This window comes from Rhineura floridana, chromosome 2 (assembly GCF_030035675.1).
Source record: "Rhineura floridana isolate rRhiFlo1 chromosome 2, rRhiFlo1.hap2, whole genome shotgun sequence".
Taxonomy (NCBI): domain Eukaryota; kingdom Metazoa; phylum Chordata; class Lepidosauria; order Squamata; family Rhineuridae; genus Rhineura; species Rhineura floridana.
Genome location: NC_084481.1, coordinates 188,936,405 through 188,951,916, shown reverse-complemented (window position 1 = coordinate 188,951,916; position 15,512 = coordinate 188,936,405). Strand labels below are relative to the sequence as shown.

At 40.4% G+C, this 15,512-nt stretch overlaps 1 protein-coding gene across 1 annotated transcript in view; it reads right to left on the bottom strand.

The window, feature by feature from the left end:
* The window catches only part of TTC6 (tetratricopeptide repeat domain 6), a 136,323-nt gene extending 122,484 nt beyond the window's left edge, over positions 1–13,839 (bottom strand). The window contains exons 1-4 of the mRNA XM_061612809.1: positions 13,650–13,839; positions 8,757–8,916; positions 1,840–1,944; positions 1,049–1,147 (exon numbers count right to left, since the gene is read on the bottom strand). Coding sequence (XP_061468793.1) covers positions 1,049–1,147; positions 1,840–1,944; positions 8,757–8,916; positions 13,650–13,663 — 378 coding nt within the window. The 5' untranslated portion in view covers positions 13,664–13,839. The remainder of the gene's footprint in view (positions 1–1,048; positions 1,148–1,839; positions 1,945–8,756; positions 8,917–13,649) is intronic.
* Between the last annotated feature and the right edge of the window lie 1,673 nt (positions 13,840–15,512).

The window sequence follows — 15,512 nt, the reverse complement described above, 5'->3', positions numbered from 1 at the left end:
CAGGAAAGCAAACTGGATTCTGGGAGAGCCAGCCTACTTCCCTCAGTTCATTTCTTCTTCCTCGCACCACAAGGAGTCAATACCTACCCTGATTATCTTCAATACTAATGGGAGAATTTGAGAGTGCTTAGGATTGCTAGGGAAACAGCAGAGGGAACAACTGGGAAACAGAGGCTGCAATGATTGCCCAACAGTAATAACATTCCCCTTTGAGAATGTTCTCCTAGGGAAGTACAACAGTTCCAAGAGTCATGTAAAGACAGAGATATCAATGCCCATCTTGGCCCTAAAGAATTACCATATAAACTATGAGTTCATGACACAGCGTTATTTTCAATATTTATGTGCTGCTGCTATGCTATGCTTCACAGTGGTGTGGTCCCTCTAACCCACCCCCCCTTGAGATTCCTCAGAATGCCAGACAACTCTTGCTTCAGAGTAGAGCTGGTGAACCCTTTTTTCTCAGAACTCAGGAGCCCAGTTCATCACAGAACTGTCCTGTGATTCTCCTGCCTTCTTGTGCCCAGATTCCTCCTCCTACTTGTCCCTGTACACAATTAACATAGGCAGTACTATTGCTTCTTCCCCCCCCAACAACAACCTTCCCTTTAGCTCCCTAGGAATTGACGTTGCCACCCCCCTACTTAACCTGTCAGTGTTTGGGTCATCTGTAGTGTTGAGGCAGAGGGAACCACTCTCTTCCTTGTCCATCTGTGTTCCTATTAGAAGCACCAAAAATGGGGGACTTTTCCTACAGCAATCTCTTCAGCTATTCTCTCCCTCTCCACCTTAAGCCCACACCTCCCTCTCAGCATTTGTTTTATCTGTACACTGAGAGAGGAGGTATGCCCTCCAGCTTGATCTTGGCTGTCAGGGAAGCTTCTTGCAAATACAAAGGCAAGAGACAGGTGCCACCTCACACTGCCTCTCAGGGCAAATCCCTCCCAAGTTAGCTCACATAATAAAACAATTCTTTAAAAAATATATAAAACCATTATGCAAATACAAAACAGATTAAAACAATATAGATTATTAATACAATACACACAGAAAGCAAATTATCGAAGTCATCCTCAGACTCTGATTCTTCTTCCTCTCGAAGATCACAGGAAAAGTTTTCACAAATAACCCCATTAATCATATTGCTCTAGAAAGATAAAACAGATTTTGGTTTATTCATAACTTTTAACAGGCAGTACAAACCATGATTCCAATTTCAGTTTGACTACATAAATCTCCAGCTGTAGCTCTAAAAAACTTAAAATTATAAAATCAAAACTTAATTGGATACAATACATTCCACTGGTCCCACAGAGCAAGTTAGATAATATATTTTATTTGGGCAAATAGTGCTTAACATACAGGATGACTTACAAAGAACTCTTTCTTAACCCTCCACTGACATATGGGGTCAAACACCCTAATAGCACTGGAAAAATGCACTAACATTTTTTGAAATACAATCTGAAATCTAAACATAGTTTGAAATATTGCTGGCACCAACCCTTATTAGCTTTATCCACCTGCTGAAGGTGCACCTTTTTACCCAGGCGTGTATTTAGTATCAATGTCCAAATTATGTTTTAGCTTTGGAGAATTTGTCCCAAGTCCATATTACATATGCTATACAATTCTTTATTGTAATTTCATTTTTACATTAATTTAAACTATACCACTCTAAATCAAAATAAAGCTACAACAACTATTCCTATAATTTACACCTTTAGTTGTAGATATTTGTACAGGAAATCATTTATTAAATTTCTATTCTAAGCAGATAAGAAAATGTGATGTTAAATGCTGTGCTGTGTAGTCTTTAAATATATTCAGAAATTTTACCTCATACTTTGAAAATAAGGTTTCCTTCATAACAGAGAGAGGAGCAGAAAATTTCTGTGGAGCTGGTGTCCAAAACATTTTGAGAGATCCTGGATGAAGTTTAACCTTCACATCAATAATAATAATAAAAAGCATTATTCAGTATGACTTGTCACTAAACTTTGATCCTAGGCATATTTTCTTTTGAATAATTAGAAGGCTGTACACATGTCACTGTGCTCAAATAGCCCAAATGCTATTACAGCACTGTTGAGAGAGCACAGGGAGAAGCACCAAGCCCAGAGAAGCTAGTACCCTCATGTCGTTGTTGGACTTCAATTCCCATTAACCAAGGAATGATGGGAATTGAAGTCCAATAACATTTACCTCCAGAGATTTCCTCTATCTCCAAAGAACTTTTGTGGAACTGGTGTTCAAAACATGTCTGTGGAGCTGGTGTCTAGTCAGCTGAGTAAGAGCATTGCATTTTCATCACCAATTGCTGGATCCACATAACTAAATATCTAGGTTTATGAAATGGTATCACACTAGCTTGGGTCACACGTCTCTATATACATCTGCAAACTACTTCTCTGTCTTCAGGGAATAAGGCCTTTTGGAATACAAATTACTGGAAGAAATTTAACTCAAGCGGGAAGGAGATATCTCTCTGCTGGAACCCTTGCTCTATTCTGCCAGAGAACAAACTGCTGTCTGATTAGTAGAGTTGGCCAAAAATTAGCCCATTTCATACACAGGAGCTCTGTATGAAATTTGTGGATATAGTCTAGATAGCAAGAGTGCCCTCATAAGATACTTGGGAGGGAGCAACAGAGAGGCTGTCAAAGCTATTCCAGAAATTGAGTTTTATTGAAAATATATAACAAAGGGCAATTTGTTGCTTAATCATTGAATGTACTCCTAAAGAAAAGTGAGGAGCAAGGAGTGATAAGAAGTCAAAAGGCAGCAAGCCAAGGAACCTGCATGGTGATGCTACAGCATTCAGGGGGAAAGGAAGGGGATTGTAGATGCAGAGGAAGTTGGAAAGGAACATGGAATGTGAGAAGCTGAGAAGCATGAACCGGGAAAGTTAAAAATCATCAAGCAAGAAATGGAACATATCAACATTACAATACTTGGAGTGAGTGAATTAAAATGGATGGGAATGGGACATTTTCAATCAGGCAACTACAAAATATTTTATGCAGGAAATGAGAAATTAAGAAGAAATGGGGTTGTTTTAATAGTGAGGAGTGATGTAGCAAAAGCAATTAGGAACTACAACACAAGGTCTGAGCAAGTGATATCAATGAGATTAAACGGGAAACCTATTAACGTAACTATTATCCAAGTCTATGCTCCAACGGCAAACACAGAAGAAGAAGAATTGGAGAGATTTTATGCAGAAGTACAGGAGAAAATTGATCACACACCAAAACAAGATGTTCTGATAATCATAGGGGACTGGAATGCAGAAGTAGGGAACAGAGAAGAAGTAGGAATTGTGGGGAAATGGGGCTTAGGAGACAGAAATGAAGCAGGAGAAAGACTTAATGAGAGGCCAATCGGCATGGTCCAATATTGAAAGTGTTGCTGGCCAAACGCAAACCTCAGGAAACATCTGTGGGCAGGGCAGATGGGAACATGGAGATACGCCTCCTTCAGGTCGATGAAGGCCAGGAAGTCCCCCTCCTGCAGAGCTTCTATGATCAAGGCTAGGGACTCCATTTTGAAGCGCTGGTATTTCACAACCTGTTGAGAAACTTGAGGTCTAGCACAGCTCTCCACAAAGGATCTCTCTTGGGAACCAAAACACGACAGAGTAGAACCCCCACAGAAAGTGCAGCCAGAGATATTGGTTCTATGGCTGCAATCTCAAGAAGGTGTCATATGGCTTCCTCCATTATCCTTCGCCTCTCTTGAGAATGGGACAGGGGGTAAGCAAGAAAACTGTTTGGGGGTCTCAACCAAACCTGTTTTGTAACCATGCCCTATGAGATCTCTGACCCAAGAGTCCGTCGTCAAAAGTAGCCACTGTTCTGCATAATAGAGTAATCTGCCTGTAACGGGAATGGCATCAGTACTGCCTCCACTGACAAGCTCCCCTTCCAGATGATGAGGACAAGGAAGCTTGCCTTCCCTGGTGCTGAGATTGGCCCTGGAATCGTTGTTTGGGCCAAGTTCCCTTGGAAGATCGAAAACCGGAGGTTCACAAATTGTGGCCTCTCCCACAAGGCCACATTCCTCGAATAAGGTGAAAAGGGCGGTATGGAGCAAATCTCTAAAACAACCTCCGATCTTCCTTTTTGTTTGTGGCTAAGACCACCTTGCGCTTCTCCTTGGGATCTACCAATACTGCTTTGACGGCCTCTTCCCCAAAAAGCATTGTTCCTATGTACAGTGCTGTAGACAGATTGACTCTGGCCATGGTATCTGCATCCCAATGCCGGAGCCACAGTGTCCTCTGTGAAACTACTTTGGCCACCATAGCCCATGCTGCAAACTGAGTAGTGTCCAGGGTGGCGTTGGACCCAAAAGCAGCTGACTTATGAAGCTTCACAAGAACCCTTCTGAGTTTGGCAAGGTCAAGATTGGGTTCGTTGAGAAGTTCGTCCAACCACATCACGGCGACTCTGGTAAAAATAGAAGCTGTGCAAGAAGTCTGGGTGGAATAGGCAGTAGCCTCATGATTTTTACAAAGTGCAAAGTCCACTCTCCATTTAGACAGGTCCTTGTGCTGGGAGTCCCCTTCTTTTGGAATAAGAGAACTTGACACCAAACTAGAAATTGGCTCATCCACTAACGGAACATTCAGATGAATTTTCTCCCCATTCTGGACCCTGTGGATAAGCTGGCTAAGGAGGAATGGGCTTGGCCTTTCCATGCTCTATACTTTTCAGCCCTGGCTAACAAGCACTATGCCTTGGCTTCAGACTTTATTGAATGCTTTCAGTCTGTGGGCCATTGTTTAGTTTTCCATATTTCTTGACAAATTTTTGTCAACATTTGGACAGATTCAGTCTCAGTAACTGTATTGTTACGCCATCTGTTCCTGGTGATTTGTTTCTTCCAAGTATTTTAAGGCCAGCTTTCACCTTACATTCTAAAATTTCTGGTTCTTTCATGAATGACTCTGTCATCCTGGCATCTCTTTTATAGAGTTCTTCAGTGTATTGCTTCCATCTTCCTTTTATTTCATCTCAGTCAGTCAGTGTGTTTTCCTGTTGATTATTCAACATCCCTACTCATGGTTTAAATTTCCCTTTCATTTCTCTAATCTTTTGGAATAGGGTTCTTGTTCTTCCCTTTTTGTTGTCCTCTTCTATTTCTATACAATAACTATTGTAATAGTTCTCTTTGTCCCTATGTACTTGTCGCTGTATTATTGCATTTAGGATTCTGACTGCGTTTCTGTCTCCTTTTGCTTTTGCTTTCCTTCTCTCTTTAACCATTTTAAGATTTTCTTCAGTCATCCATTAAGGTCTTTCTCTCTTTTTAACTAGAGGTATTTTGCATTCTTTCCTGATAATGTCTCTGACTTCACTCCATAGTTCTTCTGGTTCTCTGTCAACTAAGTTTAAAGTCTCAAACCTGTTCCTTATTTGATCTTTATATTCTTCTGGGATGTTATTTAAATTGTATTTTGGCATTATGATTGGTTTGTTCTTCTTTAGCTTTACTGATTTTCGATACGACCAGTTCATTATTTGTACCACAGTCTCCTCCTGTTCTTGTTTTCGCAGGAAGTATGGAATTTCTCCAATCTTCTGCTGCCAATTATATAATCAATTTGATTCCTATATTGACCATTTGGTGATGTCCATGTGTACAGTTGTCTTTTTGGTTATTCAAAAAATGTGTTCACAAGAAACAAATTATTGGCTTCACATAATTCAATAAGTCTTTCTCCTACTTCATTTCTGTCTCCTAAGCCCACAATTCCTACTTCTTATCTGTTCCCTACTTTTGCATTCCAGTCCCCCATGACTATCATCACATCATGTTTTGGTGTGCAATCAATTTCTTCCTGTACTTCTGCATAAAATCTCTCCAATTCTTCTTCTTTTGTGTTTGCCTTTGGAACATAGACTTGGATGATGGTTATTTCAATGGGTTTCCCGTTTAATCTCATTGATATCACTCACTCAGACCTTGCATTGTACCTCCTAATTGCTCCTGCTACATCACTTCTCACTATTGAAGCAACCCTGTTTCTTCTTAATTTCTCATTTCCTGCATAAAATATTTTGTAGTTGCCTGATTGAAAATGTCCCATTCCTGTCCATTTTAATTCACTCAAGCAAAGTATTGTAATGTTGATACGTTCCATTTCTTGCTTGACAATTTCTAACTTTTCCTGGTTCATGCTTCTCACATTCCATGTTCCTATTGTTTGCGTCGCACAACTCCGGACTCTCCTTTTGCATCTGTGCGCATCAGCATCTGGGCTTCCTTTCAGCTTTGACCCAGCTGCATCATTAGTCACAGAGCTACTCGTACTTGTTCTCTGCTCTTCCCCAGTAGCTCGATGAGTGCCTTCTGACCTGGGGGTCTCATCTTCCAGCACTATCTTGTGTTGCATTTTGGATACTCTGTTCATAGGGTTTTCATGGTAAGAGGTATTCAGAGGTGGTTTACCATTGCCTTCCTCTGAGTTTGGATGAATCTTAGTCTGGTGTCTCAGCTTTGACCATTCCGCCTTGTGTGCCTCTGCTAGGAGTCTAGCCTCTTGGTCTAGGCTCCTGACAGCATTGCTTTCAGCTTCTTCAACACTCTCAAACCCCCTCACCATGTTAAGGTGTGCATCCTAAAGGAGGCTCACACACACTTATATATATATATATATATATATATATATATATATATCTGCCCCTATATGCAGAGGGCAGAAAAAATGTTTCTTAGTAACAGAGGTGGGAAGAAACGCCCAAAGAGTAAAAAATTCCTTTAAAGAAAAAGAGCGGAAAAATAGGGAAAACAAAATGACAGGCACACAAAAAAGGCAGGAAAAAGGGGAAATGGCGGGCACAAGTGCTGATAAGGGCAATAGCCATCACATGCGGATGAAGTGGCAGGCATTTGCACAAAGGCTGGAAGGACAACCACTCAAAGCCTCCACCACAGTAAAATCTAAAGAGAGCAGCAGCTGCAAGCTCCATACAGGCCACGTCAGCAAGCACTGCTACCCCATCAGTCAACCAGAGCTGCAGCTGTGAGCTCCAGTATGGTCCTCTGGGGCCACAGCAGCGAGCCCCGGGACAAAAAAAAGGTGAGGGGAAAGAAGCCGCAGCTGCAAGCTAGCAAAAGAGGCTTGGCAGCCACGAGCTCCAGTATGGTCCTCCGGCGCTGCAGCCGCAAGCCCCAGAATGAAAAATGTGAGGGGGGAGGAGCTGCAGCCACCACCTTATGAAGGAGACTTCACAGACCTCTGGGACTGCAGCCATGAGCCCTGTGCTGTTGGAGTAGAGATGGGAAGGAAAAACAAACCCCTGGGGCCACAGCTGCGAGCCCCGCTTTGGTGGGAGTGGAAGTGGGAAGAGAGCACAAACCCCCGGGGTCACCTCCACAAGCCCTGCGAGGTAAAACACTGGCTCTGCCTGCTCAGCAGAAGCCTCTGGCTCTCCAACGGGGGGGTAAAAAATCCAAACATAAAAATTAAAAATGTTGAACTGCACTAGGGCTAGTGGAAACCAAAAGGCAAATAACAAGCACCGCAGTGCCAAACATCCTCTAACTTTTCACCCCTCTTCACACACTCACTCTCCACACAAACAACTCACTAAATGTAGTTTCAAAACTGCCTCAGACGAAGGCAAGTATGAACTGGAGTGGGAGGAGCATGAGCAGCCCAGGTCTTGACTTCAGTACATTCTTGCCTTCAGTCGCTAGATGGCGCTATAACCCACGTGATGGCATGCTACCTGGGGAAAACTGCAAGGTGAACCAAAGAAAAATATCCTCCCGACCACCACCACCACTTAACAAAAGGAGGAGTTTGACTTCATAAGAAGAACTATAAAATCCATCTAAAGGACACTCAAAATATTAGGGCTCTCAATGATCAATTAACAGGTGAAACAATGTTGTTTTGATTACATTAGAAATCAAGAAAGATTTCAATTTATAATTTCAATAGAAGGCGTCAACAGAAAACTGTAAAAGCATTTTCTCCTACCTTGCTAGATTTTGCTAATGAACATTTCTACACAAATCAGACACTTTTGAGCTAAACTAGGAATGTGGGAAACACAAAATGGGGGGCACTGGTATCCTCTGGCAACAGAAACATAGCTAATATGCATATGGAAATGTGCATTCTCTGGATCAAGGCAAATGAGCAAAATCCTTATTCTAAGGACTACCTCAAACAACATAACATTTATATGAAAAGACCTAAGAATTACTTTCATATGATTAGGATCACATATTAGAATCAGAATGTTGATGTGAACAATTGCATCCTAAAGCTGTCCTACCTTACATACATATTTAGAAAATGCCAGGAGACTCCAAAGCTGACAGTACCCACAGCAAGAGGATATTCTAAAAACCTTCTGTATTCAAGGCCAAGAAAGTACCTCTCTCTCAGAAACATAGGAAAGAAAGACAAAAATTGTCTGGGAAAAGAATATGGGTCTGTGAAAGAGTAAGAGTCCAGTCTTCAAGATGGCTGTTTTGAAAGCAAGCCAATGAAGCTGCTAAGGCAAGTCTTAATATTAGTGACTACTGAACCTCCCTCTTCTCAACCTTGAGGGAGGTCCTGGGGAGGAACCTGGAAAATGCAGGGCAAGAAACAAGGTAATCATGCTCCATCTACTGTACTTCAGGGATTTGAAAAAAATAGCAGAAGCAATCCAGAAAGGCAATAGTTTGTTATATTTCATAAGAGGGTACTTGAGCAAAAGATAATGTTATCAGAGGTATATATTAAGTCTTACTTTCTCTCCTAACAATGCTAGTTGAGGTTTTTCAACATAAAACTCAGCTACTCTTTGCCATTCAGGCATACTTTTTGGTGACTTAGGAGGCAAAACCTTGATTCCATCTTCCTGACTGCATTCGTATACTTCTGAAACTGGAAGTCCTTCATTACAAATTCTGGGGGGAAATCAATTCTGAGTAAGATACTGGAGTATTTGTAGCAATGCACACAACTATTTACTCAATTCCAATTTACTCTATTTAAAAAAATCACATACATGATGGCAAATACAGGCATACCCCACTTTAACGTTCGCAATGGGACCGGAGAGTATGCTTTAAGTGAAAATCTACTTTAAGTGAAGCAATTGTCTTCACTTGTACTGCACGCAATCACCACTAGATGGCAGCAGCGTCATGCCAATAAAATGTACGTTATTGTGAAGCACACGAACGTTAAGCGGGGTATGGGGACGTATGGAGCATGTACATTATAGCGAGGCAACGTTAAGTGAAGCAACATTAAGTGGGGTATGCCTGTAATTGCTGGCTATAACCTCAGCAGTTATTAGTTTAGTTATTAAAATATACTCAATTCAAATTTTACTTTGTTGTTGTCTTTAAAAAATCACATACATGATGGCAAATAGTTACTATCTATAACCTTGGCAGTTATTAGCTGATACAGCAGAAGCAATGATGGATTAACAGTGAATTTTGTTCCCAACTCATGAGCTAATAAGCAAACATTGAGACATGAGCCTTGTGCCAGTGCTGGCAGGACATTTATTTATTTATTTATTATTTCAATTTATATACCGCCCTTAGCAGAATAGCTCTCAGGGCGGTGAACAAACAAGATAAAATACAATATATCATAGTAAAAAATCACAAAAACATGTACAAACAAACAACAGAAAGCACAACAAAAACGAAATACAACACAAATTAAGAAGGCTGCATGTTAAAAATAGAAAGATTAAGATGGTGGTAATGCAGGACATCAGCTATTACCACCATCTGCTCCACCTATACTGCCCTAGGGCAGAGCCCAAACAACAGTGCAACTCTGCACCTAGGATTTTGTTTCAAGAGTAAACAGCATTATTTATTTATTCTTTTTTATTTCTAGATTTCTACAACATTTCAGGCTTTCTGGTGGCTACAACTGCAGAACTGTCAGCAGTAGCTTTCTGCCTGAATGGGCACTGCTGAGGTCTCCATTAGAAGCATTCCTCTCTGCCAACAGAGGCTGGGAGAAAGGCAACTATGTGGCATCCAACCCCCCTCTCCATCATCAACATGGGTGTGTGTGTTAGGATTGCACTGCAAATCTCTCACTCAAATTAGGATATTCTTGTGACAATAAGCATTCGAATATAAATTATAAATAATTATTATTATACTCTGAACATCAAGTGAAAGGCAATTCCATCTTTTCAGCAGAGGCTATTCAATTCTTGCCCCCACAGAGACAATTTTCCCCTGAGCATGTGGATCAAATCCACAGTACAGCCTTGCTAGCTGTCCTCTAAATGAGGAGATAAGTATAAGAGAAGGCACCTTCATGGGTTTGTTGAAATTCGGACCAGTGGTTCAAAAGTTATTAAGGTTTTCCTGCTCCATTAATGTCCATGGTAGCAACTACTAACACAAAAAGGCAATTTGTCACAGATCAATTTTTGAAGTGAACATTTCACCAGGACTATGTTTGCAGACATTGCAGAGCCACTTAGTGGATGCTATGTGCAATACTTATTCCTTTAGTTATGAAATATAAATATTAAGTGCAGCGTTAATAACAAGAGGTCACAAATATTTTGGAGCACATAGGCACATTTAGAAGCTTGAGAAACTTGTCTTGGGTGCCATGCAATCATGCACCCATCCCACAGCCACACAGCACTAAGCTAAACTAGAAATACTGCAAGGCTATTGTATCAATACTGTGCCAGAGCTAATATTTGCAAAGATCCTAAGTATCAACTAGTTCATGAAAACTGTAAATGTTGGAGGAGGGGGGGATCTTGAGATCCTGAGAGACAGCAAGAGGTTCATCCTAATATAGTTTTGGGGTGGTAATCCTGAGAGGGTTGTGTTGTGTGTGTTTGCATGTTTGGGTGATGATTCTGAGAGGAAAAAGGCAGCATTCCACTACAATGTCCTGCAAGGATTTTTGCTTGTCCAACATGACTTCCCCCCTCTCCCCAGATCTTCTCCAGATGGTTGGCAGAACCCCTAGAACACATTTAACACAGAGAGAAAGGAGAGAGGGAGAACATTCTGTTGAACAAGAAGAAATCCTTGTCCTGATGGAATGAGAGACTACAATGAATTCTAACCAAAGGGTATATATGTATATATGTACATGTGATGATCGGGGGGGGCGGGGGAGAAGAGGGATTGGAGGATATTTGCTGGCAGTGAGGAAATGGGTGGATAGAGAATTAGTTAAACAGTGATTCATGTGGGAAAATGGGGGTAGGGGTAATTTTGTGACTAGCCAGGCCTAACTATGGTGGCCATTTTGTGGTGGTACCTACGACAACTTCTCACATTTCAAAAGGTGTCCATGGGCCCAAAAGGGTTGGTTTTTGCCAAGCTCTAGGAGTTAAGAGAGAGTCGTTAGAGCTGGAAATGGTTGGATAAATTGCGTTTTGTGAATAGCCAACAAATAGGCTAAATTTCATTGAGATTAGATCTGTGGGTTGTTTTTGTAATTAACTGTTAAATGTCCCAGACCCTTCAAGTCAATGGGAACTTCTTGCCACATAAGTGAAGTATGCCCAGTGCAGTTATCCTCTTAGTGTTCTGACAACATTTTTTATAATTTAGTTAGGAACATAGGAAGCTGCCTGATACTGAGTTAGACCACTGATCCATCTAGTTCAGTACTGTCTACATTGACAGAAGGTTTTCAGGGTTTCAGATAGGAGTCTCTCCAGCCCTACCTGGAGATCCCAGGGATTGAACCTGAGAACTTCTCCATACAAGACAGATGCTCCACCACTGAGCTATAGCCCTTCCCCATTTTAATGTGTTGAACTGCATTTGTATACCTTTTAATGTTTGTGCCCAGAGAACTAAGTTATATTGATGGTATACAAGGAGAACGAACGAACGAATGAATGAATAAAATGCTAAAATAGAGATGTAAATCAATTATCGTTCTCCTATGATCGCATGCTAACAGTGACATCTACTGGTAATTCACAATTTTCTCACTAGAGAATATATAAGGCGAGTAACACTCTCAGTTCTGCAATTAAATGTCTTTTACCAATATAGTGAAACATGATTATCATGTTACATGAAAACAAAATCTGCCTTGAAAATCCTGTGGGTAGAAGCCAGATTAGAAATGTAAAAAACTGAATAACACATTAACTTTCATACACTGATTCCTGTGACCAGCAACATAATGTTGTTGTTGTTTTAAAAACGTAGTAATGCAGATATGAAACCACAAAAGACCACTCTGTAGTCTTGTTTAGTCTCAAAGATACTGAAGCATTATCTATGCTTCGATGATTTCTGGTTTCATAAGAAAATAGTGATAATGTGTGGAATGACTCTAGCAGAATCTGTAAAATATAAGCAAAAAAATAAGCAGGACTATTTAAACTGCCTACAATACTTTTTGATGAAGGAATTCCTTAGGTTGTTCACATAAACAAGCCTGTAAGTCAACAGAATCTATCACATTCTCATTCCTATGAAAAGAAACTGCTGAAAGGGTTTGTTGATACAGAGTAGAGTTCATTCAAACAACCTTTGTCATGTTAACAAAAGTGGGGGGAGGGGCATTCCTTGGCCTGCAGAGTAAGACACAGAAGGGGAAACACCTGCCTGGCTGCATGTCATAAGGTATAACAGGGGGCATCTTTAATCTCTGTCTACCATACACTAAATCATGAAAATCAGTTTCAGGCACTCCAGCTCTCTGACCTGCACTCCTCGATATTCTGATGTCAGGATGTTAGAACAGCTATATGCACAAAGGCACCCTCCCTGCAAATGTTTGTGCTGGACGTGATGATGCCAAGGCTAGTCAGCACACACTATGTTAGGGCCAGGGCTAGTTGGTGTGTCCTCACTCCACAATCACATATTAGAAGGATGTGTGGGTAGTTTCACCCTCACATGGCAGGACAGAAGGGAGGATAACAAATAATCTTGCTGCAATTCTACTATTTCAGGCAGCTTCCTATCAGGACTTAACAGGAGCATCAAGGAGAGGCAATTTAAAAAATCAATTAAAAAAGGAGAGGCTTCACTTGTTCCACTCCTATTATCTCTTGCACCTTGCTGTAAAGTGAAAACGGCAGAGTGGAAGCAGCAAGGGTCAGAGCGTAGCTGCCTCCAGGTAAAATAAAAATCAAAAGTACCCAGCCCCATATGTAACACCTCCTCTGAGCTCTGCCACTTCTCTCTGGAAAACCTACTGGGTCCAATCCTTCCTTTTCCACCACCCAAAACAGAGAGGATATTGAAGCAGGTAGAGCCTTCCAGAGGGAGAGGGCAGGTGAATCAATCAGAGGCAGCAGCAATAATCACTTTCCCAGTCATTGCTGCTAAAAGGCATGTTCCCTGCAGTTGGTCCAGGACTCACAGGCCAGGAATGGGTAGACAGCTCATGCACTAAGCACTAGCTGGTGCTGGGAGAGAAGGAAGCAGGAGCCACAGCAATTCAGTGTTTGCAAGTGGACCCTTAGGGGAGAGGATTGATCACACTTGCTGGACGGGGTGGAGACACAAATTTGTAGACTCCTGCCTGACACTCTGGAATGCAAAGGAAGTTGTGTGAATTGGTTCCTCCTTCAGAAAACATATTCACTATACCATACAGCTGCATTATAGTGCTCACTCAGCTACACACAAACATTAAACAAAATATTTGCTATTCATACCTTTCTCTTGCCATCTGTTTTTCAAGAGCAGCTGTGAATGGTAAGAACTCTGCTGATTTGTGACTGCCAAGATTAACTGGCGGAAATAAAACATTATGACCCTTTTTGTCTATAGTATGGTGTGCTCTTGAAACAAGCTGCAGACCAACAGGCAATACACATCTTGGACAAGCCTCACAGAGGAGGTGAATAAGTGGGTAATCCACATCTCTGGAAAGAAAATAAAGATTGCCAGCATTTTATGCATGTAGATAATGATTATAAAGTTACTGTTAAATGGCAGAATCTAAACATGTTTGCACAATTCAATTGAGTTCAATGGAACCTACTCCCAAGTAAGTGCACACAGAATTGTATCTTAAATTGCACTATAACGTGGATCTTAAGAGAGGCTTTCTGCACTAACAGTCAAAGCAAGCCTCAAACACATTTTAATGTTTACATATTGCCACCACATGCCATTAGCTCAACATTCCACCAACATAGAATATTTATTGTACTCATATCCTGCTCTTTTTTCAGAAAGCTCAGAACAGTTTACATGGATGTACTGATGAGCTTCATACTACCTCAGCTTTGATCTGGAATTAGCTTAGGTCCATATTGGTCCAACCCTAGAAAGGACCTTCTTGGGGTTGTGCCACAATTATGAAATTCTCTCCCCTCTGAGAAATGACTTGCACCAACTCTTTTATGTTTTAGGTGCCTTTTTACTCAGGCATTTGCTAGATATTAGTACCCGTTTGTTGCTGGCTTTCTCTGGTTACTGAGAATGATGTGATATCTAATAAAACATCAGGAATAAAATATGTGTTGCTTTTTTATGTAGCAGTTGAATGGAGGGAGGTGCCCAGAATGACAAAATGGGTTTTATGTAGCCCATTCTGAGATTACCACCACAATAGACAGTAAATATTTTAAATTAATTTAAAGAAGTATTGGCTTAGTTTGAACTAGAATTGGTTTAGGCTCAAATTCTATTAAATAATGTTATTTTACATGTAAAATGTAAATATCTTTACAAAGATGATTATATCAGCAGAGCTTTAATATTCTATTGTCATAACGGTGTAAACAGATTCTTACACACTGTTGCATTGCAGACCACTATTCTGGTTTGCCTGTTCTTTATAAACGGTCACATTTTGTTCTGTTATGGCTACCACATGTTAAGTTGCTTAAAAGACATTCATATTAAAATGCACTGGAACTGTACAGTATGCATGTAGTGAAGGTGAGGGAAGTGTTGCTAAGGAGTGGGTAAGAAGCATGGTAGTCTACTGTAGTATTATGTTTATGAATCAATTATTTAAACAACTGTTTCATTTCTTATCACGCACATTTCCATTTTCTTCCAGAATATAATTTTCCTGTTGCCCTTTTATAAAACAAAAAAGTTACAATTCTGACGCTCTCTAAATATAGCATAACTCATATGAGTTTAATTAATTACAGTTATCAATTGAAAAGTTATCCAGTATGATTTGTTAAAAAAATTTCATTTACCCTAAGAAAATATCAACTAAACCATATGTTACTGTGCCCCTTTGCTTGATCTCCAAAAGAAGATTGATTCATTGAATGGACAAAAATGGAAACACTCCTAACAAAAACTAAAATATTTGGAGCATGTTGCAGGTAAAGGTGTGTGTTTTTACAGCACACACTCTCCTTAAGCAGTCTATTTATCATCCTTTGAAAGCAAAGACAAGAAAAACCAATACTATGTGTGTGGCCTACATTAACTTCACTTAATGCACTCAATAACTTTTTTTCACAAAATCATGCTTTTTCTGCACCATTGATAAACTGACAGTAACTTTTTATTGAAGTAAAATACTCGTCTGCTGTCATTATTTGTTT